At 43.4% G+C, this 19179-nt stretch overlaps 1 protein-coding gene across 2 annotated transcripts; it reads right to left on the bottom strand.

Moving 5' to 3' along the window:
* Positions 1-150: 150 nt before the first annotated feature.
* Positions 151-17590, bottom strand: pif1 (PIF1 5'-to-3' DNA helicase homolog (S. cerevisiae)). Of its 2 annotated transcripts, none has more exons than XM_034196241.1 (13): positions 17295-17590; positions 16457-17023; positions 15858-15981; positions 15481-15606; positions 13936-14089; positions 12635-12749; positions 11794-11900; positions 11387-11526; positions 3164-3270; positions 2947-3034; positions 2560-2705; positions 653-844; positions 151-478 (listed from the first exon to the last, which is right to left on the bottom strand). In XM_034196241.1, exons 2-13 carry the CDS (start codon positions 17006-17008, stop codon positions 428-430), a joined length of 1902 nt encoding a protein of 633 aa, XP_034052132.1. In that variant the 5' UTR covers positions 17009-17023; positions 17295-17590; the 3' UTR covers positions 151-427. The 2 variants fall into 2 exon arrangements, with proteins under 2 accessions (XP_034052132.1, XP_034052131.1); XM_034196240.1 differs by having other exon boundaries at positions 16457-17020.
* Between the last annotated feature and the right edge of the window lie 1589 nt (positions 17591-19179).

Genomic DNA, 19179 nt, shown 5'->3' with positions numbered 1-19179 from the left:
ATGTGAGACAACAGGTGTCAAGCACACCTGTTGTCTCACATAACCACTCTAATATGGTTATCAGCTGCATTTAAAATAATTTCCATTAAATGTATTGTGATGGAAGGTCAATAAGACCGCTCAATGATAAAACTACAGTACAAGCAGAGATACAAATGTGCTAAAACTTTATTTGAGTATATACCAACAATCATAATAAATTAACAATCAAGGCATAGAAATGAGCATATCAAAACAAATGACCAGGAGATGGCAGTGTGCCTTCAAGTGCTGCCGGTTTAAACCGAAATCGAAGTAGACCGTGATTGTAGAGGCCAGTGGTTGCCGCCATTTGAGAAAACCAATGGTCCAAGATGAGTTGATGTGGATAATCACAGCATAAATGATGCACACGGTGCATAATGTCACAGGAGATGGATTCAGCTTCTCACCAAGGGTTTTCTTGGTTGCTGTTGCCAATAAAATCGTCCATAGAGGCCTGCAGAGGGCAGTGGAGACAAAGAAAGTTATTACAAGATGAATAAGTATATTTTTTAACTGACCTTTTGCAGCACTACCATGTAGTGTGACTTCTACGAGCTACGTTTCAAATGGGTTTTATGAGTCATACATTATTATTATAGGATGTATTCCATGAGAGCTCTGCACTCACCTGCATGAGGATCCTCTCCTTCCTCAGTCTCTTGTAGAAGACGAGAACATCTGGATCCGCCCTGACCACACGGGGGTCGAAGTCCATCACCCGCAGACCCTCCAGGCTCCGAGCCCGGGACAAGGCAACGTAAGCCTGGCCACTCTCAAAGACGCGTGCCAGAGAAATCTCCACACAGTCGAGTGTCATTCCCTAAAATTCATTTAAAAAAACATAGACTGACATTAACAACCCAGACTTTTTCAGTCTAAATAAGTATTGATAGCAAATTGATACTGAAATTGAACAAGATACAAAAAGCTACTTTGGCAAAACCTCCATCCCAGCTTGCTATTCTCAGATATTAGGCCATATGCCACCACTTTTCAAATAAAAAAAAATTGATTCAGCTGGGGGATTCCCCTTTTTCTTTTTTTACATTTCCCCATACTTTATCTCCCCGGCTGTAGATCAAACATGGGGACATTTAGTCTGACCAATTTCCTCAATTACCTGAGCGGGTGTCTGATGTCAGGATATAGATTTTGCTGTGGGAGCTGCTGGTGAGGCAGCTGAGTGATTGGCGATTACACAATTACAGCTCATTTGTGGTGGCGGTAATATCAGGTTAGTGTTTTTCCCTCTCTTTTATTTGTCCATCCAGGTCCCTATAGTCCCTGTGTGCGTGTGCTTTTTTCCCCTCAATCTTCTTTCATGTTCTTGCCTTTTTCAGGCAGCCCATCGACAAAGGAAAGGAAGCGAGGAGGGGTGAGCTATAGGCAAACTGCGACAAGTATTATAAAAGAAATACAAGCTTCTTGAATTTCACGCTCAAACACTTATAACAAATAGTTTGCCATCGTTTGTTGACAACAGTACAAAATATTAGTTTAAAAAAAAGGCAAGCGTTTCTTGGTGTTACATTTGAGATGTAAAAGGTTGATCAGTGGTGCTGGATGTATATCAGCGAAACACTGCACGTTCTCTCAGTAAACCAGGAGATTTACAATACTCTCACTCTGTTAATGGCTCAGCGAGGTAGAGAGCCTGGCTATCCATCACAATGAAATGTAGGATTGGGGAAATAGTGGTATAAATAGCACTGAACGAACTCTTTAAATCTAAACCAGAAGTGCATTCAGAATCCACTCTGCTACCCATTAGAAAACTACATTACAACAAATAGTACAAAACAGCAAAGCTACTCAATATAGTGTACTGTGTCCCACTTGATGTACACAAAAACACTTTCGACCGGTCCGAGCCCAACCTCCTGCATGATGAGTCAATTTTTACGATTAATCCAACAGGAATCAAAATGTTCAGTCATAATGTATCGCAAATAGTTTTGGTAGATGTTTAAAAAGGGAAAAAGTCCTGCTGGAGGCGCTACAGAAAGAACATTTCACGACAATGACTATAATATTGATTTAAGAGTGACATAGTGCCTGCAAGTTTTATGACTCCACTGCTGTGCTGCTGTCACAAACTAAAGAATAAATAAAATGTAGTTATAATAGACTACTAGTGAATTCAAGGAAACATATCTTATAAAAAAAAAAAGATTTATTTCTATCCGAACACAGTTTGTATTTCTGACAACGCTCACATCTCCCCTCACCTGTTGATTAGTAAATAATGTCCCCTCTATTAGTGGACAATTATTGAGTTTCAAGGTCCACTCAGAAAATTCAATCTAACCTGAAGCTATTCCTGGAGGTCTAGGTCACTATAAATGCAATACAAAATATATATTTATTTGTTTCAGGCTAATTGAATTCGGATTGCCGAGTTAGTTATGCATTCATGAAAAGCAACACTGCTGTACTTCAGCTACACTGAAGAAGAGGGTTTCCACCAAGATTAAGGGATTTCATCGCGGTGATTTCTGTAGCATTTGTTTCAGTATTTTCAAGCACGATACCAACCTGGCTCTTGTGGATGGAGATGGCCCAGGCCAGTTTGAGTGGCAGCTGCTGTCGGCTCAGGTGGAGCCCTCCACCCGACTTAAACATCCAGCGCTCAAGCTTCAGCACCTCAGTGACGCCACACAGGAAATGCACACGTGGGAGTCCTGGGAAGACGGTGAATGAGTCAGTACATGGTTGGACAAAAACTGGAGAGACATAATCCATGGCATTAAAAAGCCATTTGTCTTCTTTTTTTTGCTTGCCGATACAACATTAAAATAAGTTAGTTTTCTATTAAATCCTCCAACTATCCCTCAAAGTAATCTTCTGCTATTCTATTGTCACTTAAGGGCATATTCTGGCTTTTGTAATTAATGAATCCCCATCCATAAATGAAATACTGACCATGTTTTCCATTCTCAAAGGCCACCACAACGCCCCGCGCTCCGTTCACCAGACCTCGAGCGACATCCAGGTTCTTTGTCAGCATGACCTTAAGGAGAAGAATCACCACATTAAAAAAAGGCCTTTACTCAAACCGAGTGCTCCGTTGCCACTACGACACGTATAGAAAGTGCAGTGTTATGCCACATTGCAGTAGATTGTGGAGAAGTTCACTCACTTGCGCTCCCACTTTGAGCTGGATCAGTCTGCTGACGGGGCTGTAAGCATCGATCGTCTTCACCAGGGCGGGGTCGCTGTCCAGCGCCTCAAACACACGAGCTGAACCTAAAAAAAAGGGACATGCAGAGATTCATTTCACAGGCTAAAATATTGTTATTATTTAGAGGCAATTGTTTTATATTCATTGTTACAGCCGCTGCTACCTTGTGAGCTTAAGTCTGTTTGTGTATGTAAATGAGCTGTGCAGTTCCTCTGCTGTCATTGGCCGTCCGGACCGCTCAACATCCGCGGGGATTGGACAGACGTCGCCCAACCCCTGCTCGCTTCTGCCACGTCATCCGGGGGAGGAGTATAAAGGCTGAGCACGGACAACAGTCGGGAGGCTCTGTATTTTGTGTCAGATGCCTCAACCCTATCCTTGTGATAAGCCTTCATTCTGTGAATTCTGAGATTTAGCGTGTGTCTTTGGTATTAGCTCCACTGATTAGCAGTGTCTATAGTAGGGTTCTAGGTGAGCACACTGAGTAGCAGTGTGTCGTCGGGTTCTGTGTTAGCGTAGGGATTTTGGGTGTGTGTATACTGCTTAGATCCAGGTTGATTAGCACCTGTAGACCAGCGTTCCTGTGAATGGATATTGCGTAGAGCCAGGTGATTAGCACCTGTAGACCCGCACCAGCTGTGTGTTTCCACAGTCCCGTTTTGTTTATTGCTTGTTTCCACTTGAGTAGTGAGATTTGTTTTTCTTTCTATAGCGGGGCAACTCTCTTTTGGAGACCCTTTGTGTTGGATTATAGTGACAGATTGACCCGTGTTCTGGGGCCAGTCTGTGTGACCATCATTTTGCCTAGTTTCAGTGACAATAAAACCACCGGTAACAAATATACCAAATCCAATCTGGTCGTGTCGTTTCCCGTTTGTACCCTAGCCAAGTGGGAACGTAACACGTGGGGGCTCGTCCGGGATACATTTAAAACAATTCCTGGGGTTATAGGTGGGTTTATTGTGGCAGTAAACTTGGTAAACGTGTGGGCGGTACACTCAGGTATGGCATCGTTCGATATAGAGGCGTTCTTGGTCTGGCCGTCCTATGAGCAGCTGGACCGGTGTAGAAAGGATGATTTGATGGAGATAGCGCGGCACTTCAGTCTTGTGGTAAATCGGCAAATGTTAAAAAAAGAGTTCAAGGCATTGGTGGTTGATGAGATGGTGCGAAGAGAGGTACTTGTACCGGCTGTACCAGCTGAGCTCCCAGTGTCCGATGTTCCCACTGAGGGCCTGTTGCGTCCAGAGACTGAGGCAGAGTTTACGTTTACTGAAGGAAGGGGTAGTGACAGCGAGGAGGGCGAGCCGTGTGAGGCACCGCTCACGTCACCTCGCAGATGTCCACCCTCTCCTGTTGGTAGTACAGATTCCCGGGAGGGGGCTAAACTCAAGGTCCGTCTCGTCCGGCTCCAGTTGGAAGCCAAGGACAGGCAGCGTCAGTGGGAAGCTGACGACAGGGAGAAAGCCAGGCAGTTACAGCTGGAGCTACGAAAGTTAGAAATTGACAAGGAAGTGCGGATACGTCAGCTGGAGCTAGACTCCAAGCTGCGTGCCTCCGGTGCTTTTGGCCATGTCGGAGGAAGTTCCTCACCTCATTCTCATCCACCTGCCTTCAATGTAGGGAAACATTTTGTGTTGGTGCCGGTTTTCCGTGAGGCTGAAGTGGATGCGTATTTTGGTGCGTTTGAACGCATGGCAGCGGCATTACAGTGGCCGACTGACGCCTGGGCTCTGTTAGTGCAGTGTAAACTTCACGGGAGAGCTCAGGAGGCGGTTGCTGCTCTTTCACTGGAGGACAGCCTAAGCTACGACCTGGTCAAGCGTGCCATACTTAGGGTGTACGAGTTAGTTCCCGAGGCTTATCGGCAGAAGTTCAGGAATCACAGAAAGGGGGCTAATCAAACACATGTCGAGTATGCCAGGGAGAAGGGGATGTTGCTCCATAAATGAATTGATTCATGTGACGCTGCAGAGTATTCTGCCTTTAAAGAATTAATCCTGATGGAGGACTTTAAGAGGGGATTACCTGACCGTATTGTGGGGCATATAAATGATCAGAAAGTGCAATCTCTCTCCGCAGCTGCTGTACTGGCAGACGAATATGTGTTGATGCATAAAACGGTGTTTTCTCCGGCTATTGCTGAGAACTCTCGCCGCATGTCGGGTGCACCTGTTGGTCAGCCCACGAGAGTGTTTACGAGGGACAAAGAGGGGAGAGAATGTCACTATTGTCATCAGCCTGGGCATCTCATTAATAATTGCCTAATGCTGAAGCGGAAGGAGCAGTCACCAAACGTGACCAGGCCGAAAGGCATCGGCTTGATTAACACTAACTCACTCAGTATTTCCACACCTGACAATGCGGAGGAAATAGATCCCTGTTTTAAGCCTTTTGTGTTCGAGGGATTGATTTCACTAACAGGTGAGTCAGACGATCAGAGACCCGTCCGCATACTACGAGACACGGGAGGCTCACAGTCAGTGATTGTTGCCTCGGCTCTACCATTTTCCGAACAATCAGCGTGTGGGTATGGATCGACTTTATGTGGCATTGAAATGGGTTATGTGCCCCGGCCCGTACATAATGTACAATGTAAATTAATTACTGGATTTTTCCCTGTTGCTGTGTGCCCAGCATTACCCATAAGGGGTATAGTTTTCCTAATGGGAAATGACATCGCAGGGGGTAAGGTAACCCCTGCATTAGAAATATTGGATTCTCCTTAGCTTGTAGTGCCTGAAGTAACCCAGGCCCACATTTTCCCTATTTGTGCTGTCACTCGCGCGCAAGCGCGTAAGAGTAACTCGGAGGTGTCTCTAGATGATACTATGTTTGGGAAAATATTCACAGAGGACAAAATACCGGAGGAAAAGCCAGCAGTGGAGGTTTCTGCATCCTCCGCGTTCCCGGCTGGAACCGCTGCACCAGCGCACCCTGCCAGCCCAGCGGTTGACGGTTCCACACTCCCGGTAACCCGAGAGCGTTTACTCGCCACGCAGAGGGCGGATCCGACGCTTGTGAAGTGTTTCGAGCAGGTGGTGAGTAATGACAAAGCAAGGGGTGAGAAGGTGGCTTATGTGTTGGATAAGGAGATATTAGTGCGCCAATGGTCCCTCACTGCTACTGCTGAAGCTGACTGGAGTGTAGTGCAGCAAGTAGTCGTGCCGGTGCCATACCGTCAACATGTGCTATCTGTCGCGCATGAAAGTCAATGGTCGGGACACTTGGGCGTGACTAAAACGTATCAAGTAATTCTGAAGCATTTCTTTTGGCCAGGTTTAAAGAAAGATGTCTCTAGCTTCTGCCGCTGCTGTCATGTGTGCCAGGTTGTCGGTAAGCCTAATCAAAAAATTCCGCAGGCTCCGTTACATCCCATACCGGCTATAGGTGAGCCCTTTGACCGGGTGTTGATAGACTGTGTTGGTCCTTTACCACGTACGAAAACAGGTCAACAGTATTTACTCACGATAATGTGTACGGCGACTCGTTTTCCGGAAGCGATTCCGCTGCGTAGCATTACTTCAACATCTGTAGTTAAGGCCTTGACGAAGTTCTTTTCTACATTTGGAATTCCGCGAGTAATCCAAAGTGACCAAGGGACACATTTTAAATCTAAATTGTTCAAACAGGTCCTACAAATACTGCAGGTTAAACATGTGATATCCAGTGCGTATCATCCAGAGTCGCAGGGGGCATTAGAACGGTGGCATCAGACTTTAAAGAGTATGTTGCGAAAATACTGTATGGAGACAGAAAAAAATTGGGATGAGGGAATTCCTTTCGTTTTGTTCGCAGCCCGTGAAGCTGTTCAGGAGTCATTAGGATTCAGTCCCACGGAGCTCGTTTTCGGCCATACGCTCCGCGGTCCACTTAAAATCCTACACGATGAGTTTCTTTCGGCTGATACTCCTCCAGATACGAACGTACTAGATTACGTTAGTCAGTTCCGTGAGCGTTTGCACCGAGCAAATTCACTCGCCAGAGAGTCGCTCTCCGCTTCACAAGCGGTTATGAAGCGAAATTATGACCGTGCCGCTGTCCCTAGGCACTTTGACATAGGTGACAAGGTCCTCGCACTATTACCTATCCCCGGCTCTGCGCTCTCAGCCAAATTCCTCGGGCCGTATGAAATCCGTGATTGCCTCAGCGACACCGATTACGTGATTGGTACTCCCGAGAGACGACGAAAAACGCGTGTCTGCCATGTAAACATGTTGAAGCGATATCATGCACGCACCGTCATTGATAGTACGCCAGCCGGCTCATGTAATCAAAGAGTGGCTGCTTCGGCGTTAATAGTGGTAGATAGTTCCGGCTCCTCTGACGACGGGTTGGTGATGCGCTCACATCACCAGCCGGGTGCGCGGTTATGCAACTCGGAGATGGTAGAGACACTGCCGACCACGTTAGGTCATCTGCAGGAGAGCCAGCAGAATGACGTAACCCAGTTGGTGGATGATTTCCCGTGCCTTTTCCATGATGTCCCCACCCAAACTAATGTGATAAAACATTACATTGATGTAAAAGGTGCGAGGCCAATCAAACAACATCCGTACCGCGCCAATCCCACCAAACGCGCACTTATGAAACAGGAGGCTGACTATCTTGTAGCAAATGGCCTGGCGACACAGAGCTCTAGCCCATGGTGTTCGCCGTGTCTTGTAGAGGCGAAATCTGATGGTTCTCCGCGATTTATTACGGACTACCGTAAAGTGAACGCTGTTACGGTAACAGATTGCTACCCATTGCCGAGAATGGAGGATTGCATTGATAATTTAGGTTCCGCTAAATTTGTCAGTAAATTGGACCTACTTAAAGGTTACTGGCAGGTACCTTTAACGGACCGTGCCTCAAAAATCTCCGCTTTCGCTACGCCTGACTGTTTCCTGCAATATACAGTAATGGCGTTTGGTATGTGTAACGCTCCCGCTACATTTCAAAGATTGGTGAATACTGTCCTCTCTGGAATAAGCCATTGTAACGCGTATTTGGATGACCTCATTGTGTACACGCCCACATGGGAGATGCACATGAAGATTCTGGGGCAGGTATTCACCCGGCTCGCACAGGCGTCTCTTACTTTGAATCTGGCCAAATGTGAGTTTGGTAAAGCTACGGTCACCTATTTAGGAAAGCAGGTTGGGTAAGGCCAAGTTAGACCAGTGGAGGCTAAGGTTACTGCGGTGGCTGAATGTGCGGTGCCCGGCACCAGGAGTGATCTCCGCCGTTTCCTCGGTATGGCAGGCTACTACCGCAGTTTCTGCCGTAACTTCTCCACTGTAGCTCAACCCCTAACTAGGTTGATAAGTCCCAAGGTGGAATATGTTTGGACCCCTGAGTGCCAGCATGCATTTGAGTGTGTAAAGACACTTTTGAGTCACGCTCCTGTGCTCGCTGCTCCCGATCTTGCGAAGCCCTTTAAACTCGAGGTGGATGCTAGTGCAGTGGGGGCCGGTGCTGTTTTACTGCAGGAAGATGCGGCGGGAGTTGATCATCCTGTCTGCTATTTCTCCCGTAAGTTCAACAAACACCAGGTACGCTACTCTACCATTGAAAAGGAGACCCTTGCTTTGTTGTTAGCTCTCCAGCACTTTGAGGTTTATGTCGGGTCTAGTTCTTTGCCGGTTGCAGTGATTACCGATCATAACCCCATTGTCTTTGTGTCCCGCATGTACAACCACAATCAGCGTCTCATGCGGTGGGCTCTGATCGTTCAGGACTACAACCTGCAAATCCGACACAAGAAAGGCTCAGAGAACGTGTTCGCAGATGCTCTGTCCAGACTGGAGTGATGTGGTCTGTGGTCATGGTGTGTGATGTGTTATGGTTCACAAAAACCCTGTGGGGTTTGTGTTTTAAGGGGGGGGGGGTGTTACAGCCGCTGCTACCTTGTGAGCTTAAGTCTGTTTGTGTATGTAAATGAGCTGTGCAGTTCCTCTGCTGTCATTGGCCGTCCGGACCGCTCAACATCCGCGGGGATTGGACAGACGTCGCCCAACCCCTGCTCGCTTCTGCCACGTCATCCGGGGGAGGAGTATAAAGGCTGAGCACGGACAACAGTCGGGAGGCTCTGTATTTTGTGTCAGATGCCTCAACCCTATCCTTGTGATAAGCCTTCATTCTGTGAATTCTGAGATTTAGTGTGTGTCTTTGGTATTAGCTCCACTGATTAGCAGTGTCTATAGTAGGGTTCTAGGCGAGCACACTGAGTAGCAGTGTGTCGTCGGGTTCTGTGTTAGCGTAGGGATTTTGGGTGTGTGTATACTGCTTAGATCCAGGTTAATTAGCACCTGTAGACCAGCATTCCTGTGTGTTTATACTGCTTAGATCCAGGTTGATTAGCACCTGTAGACCAGCGTTCCTGTGAGTGGATATTGCGTAGACCCGCACCAGCTGTGTGTTTCCACAGTCCCGTTTTGTTTATTGCTTGTTTCCACTTGAGTAGTGAGATTTGTTTTTCTTTCTATAGCGGGGCAACTCTCTTTTGGAGACCCTTTGTGTTGGATTATAGTGACAGATTGACCCGTGTTGTGGGGCCAATCTGTGTGACCATCATTTTGCCTAGTTTCAGTGACAATAAAACCACCGGTAACAATACCAAATCCAATCTGGTCGTGTCGTTTCCCGTTTGTACCCTAGCCAAGTGGGAACGTAACATTCATATATAATCGTTTTCCTTTTATTGTTAATATTCAGGCAGTTTTAAATAGAACTATGACGTGATGAAACTGGCAAACAGTGATGTAAAGAAATCAGAGTAAGAAACCAAAGAAATGGTTTAAAGATTAATGGTTTTTTTCTTTTACTACATTTATGCTTAACCTTGCCTGAAAATTACAATTAAAAAAGATAATGCAGTATTTGATATGTTTTACAAGACATACAGTAAGGGCAGGAATTCTCTCGCTCTGCTACTAAAAACGCGTCATATTACGTCACATGGGGGAGCAACTTTCTCGGACTCCTTCTCTGCCCAATCCGCGGTAGTAGTTTGTAGTTGGTTTGAGCGGTTGTGATTTAGTGAGCTGGTATGTTTTCGGTAATTTTACATTGCATCTCACAATTTTTAAATCATGGTGAGCTTGAGTTTGTGCAGGTTGCACAAACTCGAGCCTGTCAGGACATCGAGTCCACAGTTTCCCTCACGGGAAAAGGACCTAGCTTTCATTCCTGGGTGCGTTGTGCATCCACCCCCCTACAGCACATACTCTCCACAGCTGAAGCCTATCAAACAAAACATTTATCAGGAAACCGTATTACATCTCTCTCCCCCCCTTCGCTCCTCTCTCCCCCCCCCCCCTTCGCTCCTCTCTCCCCCCCTTCGCTCCTGCATTAGGTAACGCGAGATACGGCTGATACTTGCGCATTAGTTTCTGTTATGGATCAGTATCAACAGTCCTGCCAGTAAGTAACGTTACTATATTATCAATGCTACTTTAGTTATAGCCTGATATATGATAACTTTACAATGTTGTGATGTGACTGACGTTAGCTAACATTAACTGTAGCTAACGCCGGTCACTCACCAAGACAGCTGCTCTGTTCTCCACTGGTTCTCCTCACACCAAAGCTCCATTTCTCTCCGATGGCCGTTATTTTTTCTAATCCTTGGCTGCTCCTGGTCTCTTGGACGCCTAGCAGGCTCATAATTATAATTATATGCATTGGAATGTATATTTTCAACCTCTTCTGTGTCAAAACTAGCATTGTGATCCATGTTTATTCATACATTAGACCGGCAGCTCTCCCTCATGTTACGTCTCACGCGGGAGGTCACGTGCGGAGGCTTGTTTTATGCAGAAGTAAAAATGTCTTACAAAAACAACGGCAGATGTCACTGTAGTGTATATTTATGTATATTTTTTTGAAAATCTAGTGAATACATCATTTTCCTACACATTTATTCACAGGTGTGTCTAACCTGCAAGTTGCTCTTTAAGGATCATGACAAATGTTGGTGGTTCGCACTTCTGATATGCTACTGCTTACAAAATAAAAGTTAAGCGGAACAGGATACAACAGAAAATAAGTGGCATCTGGCTGACACTCTAGGAAACGGCTTTCACAAGGTGCATCGAGGCTAACAATTAGTTAGTTTCCACCTGGATCCAAGCCAAAGGAAGTAGCGCCTGTTTCGAACTGAAAATAGAAAATCTAATCAGACAGAAGAAGTCAAACCTGGCAGCTGCTGGAGTTTGTTGTCGTTTGTGAGCTCCACGTCATCCTTGTGCGTGCACAGCCTGGTCGCCAGAATGCCGTCCTTCTCGATGCGATGGTAGGCGCTTTCCATCAGCTTAGCAGTGACTTCCTCCGTCACCCTGAATGGTGTTAATTAAGACGGAACTTTTCCTTTAGTAAAGCCATTTTTTTTTCCAGCTCAGCACAAATGTTCTGTAGAATACAAAATGACCTGCTGTGCCTGAAAAGCCTTTAACAGCTAAACATGCATTTATGTAACACATAACTACACACATTATCTTGTACATTTGGTATAAAGTGGGGTGCATTGGGATCACATTTGCTCAATAGAAAGATACACATTTAGAATGAAATCGGGGGAGAAGGAGCAGTGACCATTCATTTACCTGCCCACTCTCACTTTCTGGAGGAGGGAGATGAATGACTGGTCAGTTTGCCTCCGCACCTCCATCAGCTCCATGTTGACCTGGATCACCTTACGCCAACTCCTGGCCTGAAGGAGCAGAAAGAGTATTTTTTTTTTTTTTTTAAACATCCATAAATTATCCTGATGGATAGTGTGTGGAACTGTTGTGACTCATGTCAACAGAATGAATCACTCCGTAAAGAAGTGACTTGCATGGAGAAGTGCAACATTTTGCTTTGATGGTTTAACAGAAAGAAAATGGCCAACTGTTTCAAAATGGATCAATTTTCAGGGTTTTTCATTTGAAACGGCAGAAATTGCAGTCTCATGCGCTCAAATATGGATATGTTCAGCTTTTCTCTGGTTTACATCACATTGACATGTACCGTATGGTATTAGACTGAACAAGATATCTTGAAAAGACATCCCCTTGAACTTTGAGAAGCTGGGGAGGACATTTTCACTTTATTATGATAAATTATGGTACGAATGATTCATAGATGGAAATAACACAATTACAAACGGTTACCCAATGTTTACTTTCATTTACATATTTAAAGCACATGAAATATTGAAAATCCCATTACCAAATACACCTAAAAAATATCAATATAAATCAGCTGAGAAAACTCTAACAATGTCAACATAATATTATATTTCTCTATTAAGAGCAAAAGGAGGATTTTTGTTGTTGAAGCGCATTAGATCACAAAACGGTTTTTACGTTTCAGTGTAAATTGCCCAACCGCTCCAATCCCCTTCAGCTTCCTGATACAGTGTTACCAAATCAATGACAAACAAAGAGAGCTTTACGGTCTGACCTGGAAGCAGAAGCTGGCCTTTTCCTTTCCCTTGGAAATAGGAGGCAGCTGCAGGAAGTCGCCACAGATGATCAGCTGGATGCCTCCAAACGGCGCGGTCGACCTCCTCACCGACCTATTAGAGCGCAGAGAGAAGAAGTTGCACTGAAGATGACTTTTGTGATTATATTTTTTTTCATGGCTGCAGAATTGTCATTATTCCTCAGATAGCCTTTAAAAATTCATAAAAAATCTGCAATGCGTCACACAATATAACACACATCCGAGCACTGCCGAGCTTCAATAAAATAGGAAATTGATTCTAACCAAACCCAAATACTGTCACACGTAAGGAATTGGAATCAACACTGGATGTGTTAAAAATGGTCCTGCTTGAATGATGTGCTCAAACACCATCAGTGAAACTCTGAGGAACACTTCACTGTGAATGAATATTGAAGAGGAAATTTGAGTCTATGTGTAACATTTAAAATGTTCCCAGTGTGCATTTAAAATCTGAATTTCACATATTGCAAAAATAATTTGGTTATAACAGAGATTCAAATTGTTTTTATTGTTTAATTTAGATTAAACTCTTACATTTAAAAAGTGGTTCCAGGTTTATGAAAAGGTATGCCTTTACCCAACAGATGTCTGAAACCACAGGAACAGGATGTTAATCTGTATAATGTGTTGGTTGTGTTAAGATGCCAATAAGTATAACATCACAGTTCTGTGGTTAGAGCTTAAAGGAATCATTAGCACAGGAAAAAGATATATCAAATACTTTCAGGAAAGGGTTTGAATAAAATAAGTAATCTCTCTATATATATATATATATATATATATATATATAGCTATGTAAGCTTTAACAGCCGCAAACACCTTAAAAACATACACTCACCGGCCACTTTATTAGGTACACCTTGCTAGTACGGGGTTGGACCTTCAGAGCTGCCTTAATTCTTCGTGGCATAGACTCAACAAGGTGCTGGAAACATTCCTCAGAGATTTTGGTCCATTATTGACATGATAGCATCACGCAGTTGCTGTAGATTTGTCGGTGGTTATTGCCGTTACTGTTGCCTCTACCATCTTGAACCAGTCTGGCCAATCTCCTCTGACATCAAATGGCATTTTCGCCCAGAGAACTGCCGCTCACTGGATATTTTCTCTTTTTCTGAACATTCTCTGTAAAGCCTCAATGCAGTGAGTCGCTGCCATGTGATTGGCTGATTAGGTATTTGCAGTTGTACCTAATAAAGTGGCCAGTGAGTGTACTGTAGCATAACAAGGTGATATTTTTCAGACTGCTGCCTCACCTTGCCACAGACTCGAGCTTATCAAAGAACTGGGCCTCCACCATGGAGACCTCGTCGATGATGAGGTGCCGACAGGAGGTCCAGTGCTGCAGCACCCCCGGCCTCTGGGCCAGCTCGATGCACTGCTCCAGAGGGGCCAAGCCGGAGCCAATCCCTGAGAGCGCCCGAGGACAGGAGGGACAGATGGTCAGAGGGGACGCAAATTACTCGACACCTATGCACATACTCAATTCATACCCTCTGCTGTTTATTGACATTTAATCAAAAACATCAGACTCCTTCTGCTTGATTACATTAAATATTCATAATCACCCAAAGGCATCAGCAAGGTACAGAAGACACCATAAGTGAGTTTATGAAGGCTTGACATATTTTTATTTGTTTCTATATTACTTTAGTTTTGACTGAAAAGTTTATCTAGATTTGTTTAGTTAGTTTTCCGAGAGGGTTTTCAAGTCGTTTCAGTTTTTCGGAAAGGTTTAGTTTTTATTTATATTGTTTGCAAGTGTAAGGTCTTTCATCTCATAATTGTGAAGATAGTACCTCAGGGTTCATACTTTTTCCCCAATGATTATCAATGACTTTCCATGACCAAAACATTACTCTTTCTCAGCGGTACCACTGAAAATGGTTTATTTTAACGTGGAACAGGAAAATAAGGTCTACATATGAAACATGTTGTGCCTATCTAAAACAAATAGGCTTACTAGCTTCACACGCTAAAGAAACTAAAATCTCTCACCAGCAAAATACCTCGACAGTTAAATTACATTTTACGTTTCATTACTATACAGTATTTATTATCATTATAGTATTACTATTTTGGCGATTAGATAACATATAAATTATATTTGATGCAACTTTAGTTACATTTCCATGACTTTGGGAAAAATATTGTTTTCCATAACTTTTCCAGGACCTGGAATTAGCATTTTTAATTTCCATGACTTTTCCAGGTTTAGTTGAAAAACATTTAAAATGGCATTTGAACCATAATGTTTAAATCATGTGTGGTCAAGAACTTTAAGAAATCCAATCTGTAGATTTTTTACAAGGCAATACAGTTTAGCAGTTATTCTTAGAGAATATTGTAATTTGTGTTTCAGTTCACAACAATTGTCACTGCTTATTTTAGTTTGAGTTTACTGTAACAGCCCTCGTTGATAAGTATAGCTGAACACTGATACTTGTTTCAGTCATTTTTCAAATAGACGTTCACTAGTTTTAGTTTGTTGGGTCGGATTAAGCAATTTGAAGATGCTACTTTGGGCTATCTTTACTTGATTACAAAATAATTAATAAAAAAAAGAATAATCCGCAGGGGGAAATAGGCTACTCTACCGACATGGACTCTACCCCAAACAGTCTAATGTGAAGATAGTCCTTTATAAAAAAACTGAAAATTCACCCAATTATTTGGATAATTAGGGAGGAGTAATAACCTCTATGCACCTCTTACATCTAATTATGTGTCATTTTCAGAGACACATTTGTTTCAGTCTTACATAAAATCAATTTTATATCCTCAGACACAAAATGACTCACCAGCGAAGCTGTGCAACGTTGTTCCTCCGATGTGACACGCCGCCACTCCTGTGCTGGCTGTGGCAAATGTGCTCTTTGGAGGAAGAGATCCCATGATTCTCTTTAGTAAGAAGGATTTTCCTGTGCCTGAAAAATAACACCTTGAAAAACAGCTCAAGATAAACAATTTCACACAATGCGAGAGGAAAAGCAGCATAAATGTCATGAAAAAATATTTAGATTAGGAAATGTTGCCTTAATAGCAGCATCAGTAAGAAATAACACAACTCAGCAAGAAAGTTATGCAGAGTGCATCTTGCCAGGTCATATTTTTGACATCTAGTAATTAGAAACTTTTTATAAAGATGCATACATTGTTTTCACTGTCATACACTCACCTGCACTTCCAGTGAAGAAGACGTTCTTCCCACTCAGCACAGCAGTGAGGACAGCGGACTGGTCTTTATTCAGTTTACGTGATGGGAGAGCCAGGATGGGCTTCTTGCTCGGGTTGGCCTTTACCTAAAATAAACACATAGTCGAGGACACATTTAACAGATTAGATACAATAAATAAAGAGTAAAACCACCGCTTTCGGTAAAAAGTACCACCAGACTCAGGGACAGTTTTATTCCACTAAGACTGCTAAAAACCTGAACTCTGTAAAAAAAAAAAGCATTAATCCGTGTGCATCTCTCAAATTATTTATCTAATAAATATCATTCCATTTACTTGTAGACTCTTCTTGCACTATTTCTATTTTATTTGTATTTAGTTGACAGTTCCAAACATTCTCTAAATTGCCCCATTGTATCTGTTTTATTTGTTCTATGTCCTATATGGTGTACGGTTGGAGGAGCCTGTGACCTACGTTTTTCATTGCCATATCTACATTGTAGCTAATGTGCTAAGGACAATAAAGCCTTGGAACTTGAAGTAGGTGTGGGTAAAATAAGAAAATGTACAAGAAATTAAAGGTGGTTGTTAATCCACTTACTGGGCTGAAGTTAGTGTCACTCCTCGACCTTTTGACCTGCTTCCCTGACCCTGCCACAGCGGTGCTATTGGTGCGGTCTGCCAGTCCTTTGGGAGGCTCTTTGCTCCTCAGATCGTTCACCTTCTGGATATCCTTCTGCTGCAGGGGGCTGATGGCCTCGAAGCTGCGGGGCAGGCCGGCTTTGAGCTTCTCTCGGTCGGTCAGAGGCTTGCTGCTCAGCCGGGCCTGGTGTTTGATGCTCAGCGTTTTGAGGAAGAGGTTTAGCCGGTCAGGGGGGCAGTTGGAGAAGAGCAGCTGTGTGTTCTCGGGGACCATTTTAACCGTGCACTTCCCATCTCTGGCGAATTTTGTAAAAAGTTTGAAGTCTTTCAGAGGGTAATTTTGACATAATTTTCCGTCGTGGACCCGAATGATTATCTCCTGGAACTCATTCCTGCCCAGAAGAATAGAGGCTTTGCGGATGACCTGCCTCCGGGTGGTCTCTCCGGAGGAGTTCAGCTGCTCCACCGTCAGACAGCACTGCAGCTGGGCACCGTCCTCCCCGGTTAACATGGCAGCGACTTTCTGCTAAATAAAAGAGTTTCTGAGTATTAATGAACTTAATTTGCTCCGGTAGTTTACATGAATTGAATGACGCATGAAACCGTAAATAAACTAGTTTTAAACGTCCTTGACTAGTAAAAGTAAGTAAGTAAAAGCACCGCAGCTGTGTTCAATTCAATCAACACAAACAATCAACTACATCGTAATCTCGCTAGATTAGAAAGTAACAATTTGACTGCGTTAAAGAAATATACTTGAAATGTATTTAGGCCTACGGGGAAATGTTTTCCTTCACCTTTGTTTTTGAACAGATTCAGTCGTAATCTTTGTCCAACTTCCTTTCTCCGTGCAGCAACTCCAAACTGTGTGGACGTGAACAGAACACAGATTTTCAAAATTTCGGTGCGTGAATTCAGCCAATAGCTGAGTCGCGCTGCAGGCCAATAAGGGGGAGGGGATTTAAAAAAGCATCCAATGAAAGATCGAGGAGGGACGGCCTTGTTGCTGCATCGACCAATCACTGTTTTCTAGACTTGCTACGTCACAGTTGTGTGAACACATGGCCATCTGGAAAAAGACAACAGGCTTGTTTGAGACAAGCGAGACCTGCGCAGTTGCGATCAACGTCTTGCTAGTGCGTTGCATGATGGTTAGTCATTTTGTCCGACTTGCTCTGGAGGCTCGCCTACATGAGACGTTGAAATCTCTCGGGACAAAGACGCCCGCAGCGAGGCGCGGTGAGGCGGCGCAGTTCCTCTCCACGGGCTGCGGAAGCGAAATGCTTGATGGGAAAGGACTCGCTGGTATCTCGAGCTGAGCGCTCATTGGTGGTTTTTACCCCGTGCTGCTGATGAAACTCTCCAATTGGCTCGGCAAAAGTTTGTTGTTGTTTTGTGTCAGTTTTACGTCGCCACTTCCATTCTCATTTTTCATCATTGTTCCACAATGTTTATCATCATGAAATGAATATCTATATATTTTTATACTATATCCATATCCAATCTTTATTCCAGACTCAAGGTCCATATCACATATACTTGCACTGCTTACCGTTTTCATACTTTATATATCTTAGCATATTCAAACACACTGTTCATACTGCTCACAGGCGGCTGTGTGTATATTCATACCCCTCACTGTTTATTCATCATTCAATTCATTCTATATTTTATTCAGTAGATTGTGTACATTACTTTTCACTTTACTGCTTGTTGCACCTGGTTAGAAGCTAAACTGCATTTCGTTGTCTCAGTACCTGTAATATGTGCAATAACAATAAAGTTGAATCTAATCTTGAGCAGGAACAAATGTATTTACTTAGTACATATCTGACATTAACGATTAAACACATGTGTGCATTCTTTATAAATGCAAACCGAGTCAAGCCGACTCCGGAGGTGGCGGTATGCACCTTAAAGTTGTTTGCAATCCGCCAAAAAACCGAGAGAAGAAGACGAAGCCGACTCCGAGCTGTCCGACTTCAGGCGAGCTTTTTGAGACCTCCCCCGGCTGCGATCGGCTTTTCTCGTCTACTTTCGAGGCGAGCCGCAACGCGTCTCAAACAAGCCTATCACTTCACACAATAAGGGCGCTATTTTCAAAATAGACAAAACACAAACCCATTGTATTACCCGAACTAATGAGATAATAGCTTTATATATACAGTCTATGGATAATAGTGAATAATGAGTTTATTTATTGATTTAGAATTGGATTTCGTGTTTTCTTTCATTTTAGCTTTTAAAATGAAAGAAAGGGACCCCAAACCAATGCAGCATTGTAAAACTACAAAAGACGAATAGGACACACGTATTTTATTTTGAGTTTAGTGTTTCTTGTAGTAAAGAAAAGGAAAATAAATCAGTGCAAAACAGCAAAAAGAGAAGGAAAGAGTTTGAAAGACACAGATAGATACTCTCTCTGGTGACTACAGCCAAACTCTGGATTAAAGCATTTCTAGTTATGTTCTTATTCCAAAATTATTTTTGTTACCTATGTTTGATACTATTCCAATCTCATCCCCACATTATAGATATGATATCTTCAGTGTATATCTGTGAATGTCATAGATTTAATTTGATAATTCTTTCATATAAATGTAATATAAATTATAAAAAATATGTTCCCATTAAATGTGCAAGGTATGACACACTACAAAGCAACCATTTATAATTTGTTCA

This window comes from Gymnodraco acuticeps, unplaced genomic scaffold (assembly GCF_902827175.1).
Source record: "Gymnodraco acuticeps unplaced genomic scaffold, fGymAcu1.1, whole genome shotgun sequence".
Classification (NCBI taxonomy): domain Eukaryota; kingdom Metazoa; phylum Chordata; class Actinopteri; order Perciformes; family Bathydraconidae; genus Gymnodraco; species Gymnodraco acuticeps.
This window is presented reverse-complemented; position numbering and strand designations above follow the sequence as displayed.

Bases quoted from the DNA above. Each gene is read 5' to 3' on its own strand.
- pif1 (XM_034196241.1), bottom strand. From the start codon at position 17,008: ATGTTAACCGGGGAGGACGGTGCCCAGCTGCAGTGCTGTCTGACGGTG. The intron at 14,090-15,480 runs GTGAGTCATTTT...GGGCGCTCTCAG, and splicing joins AACGTTGCACAGCTTCGCTG to GGATTGGCTCCGGCTTGGCC. The intron at 479-652 runs GTGAGTGCAGAG...TGCCCTCTGCAG, and splicing joins AGGAGAGGATCCTCATGCAG to GCCTCTATGGACGATTTTAT.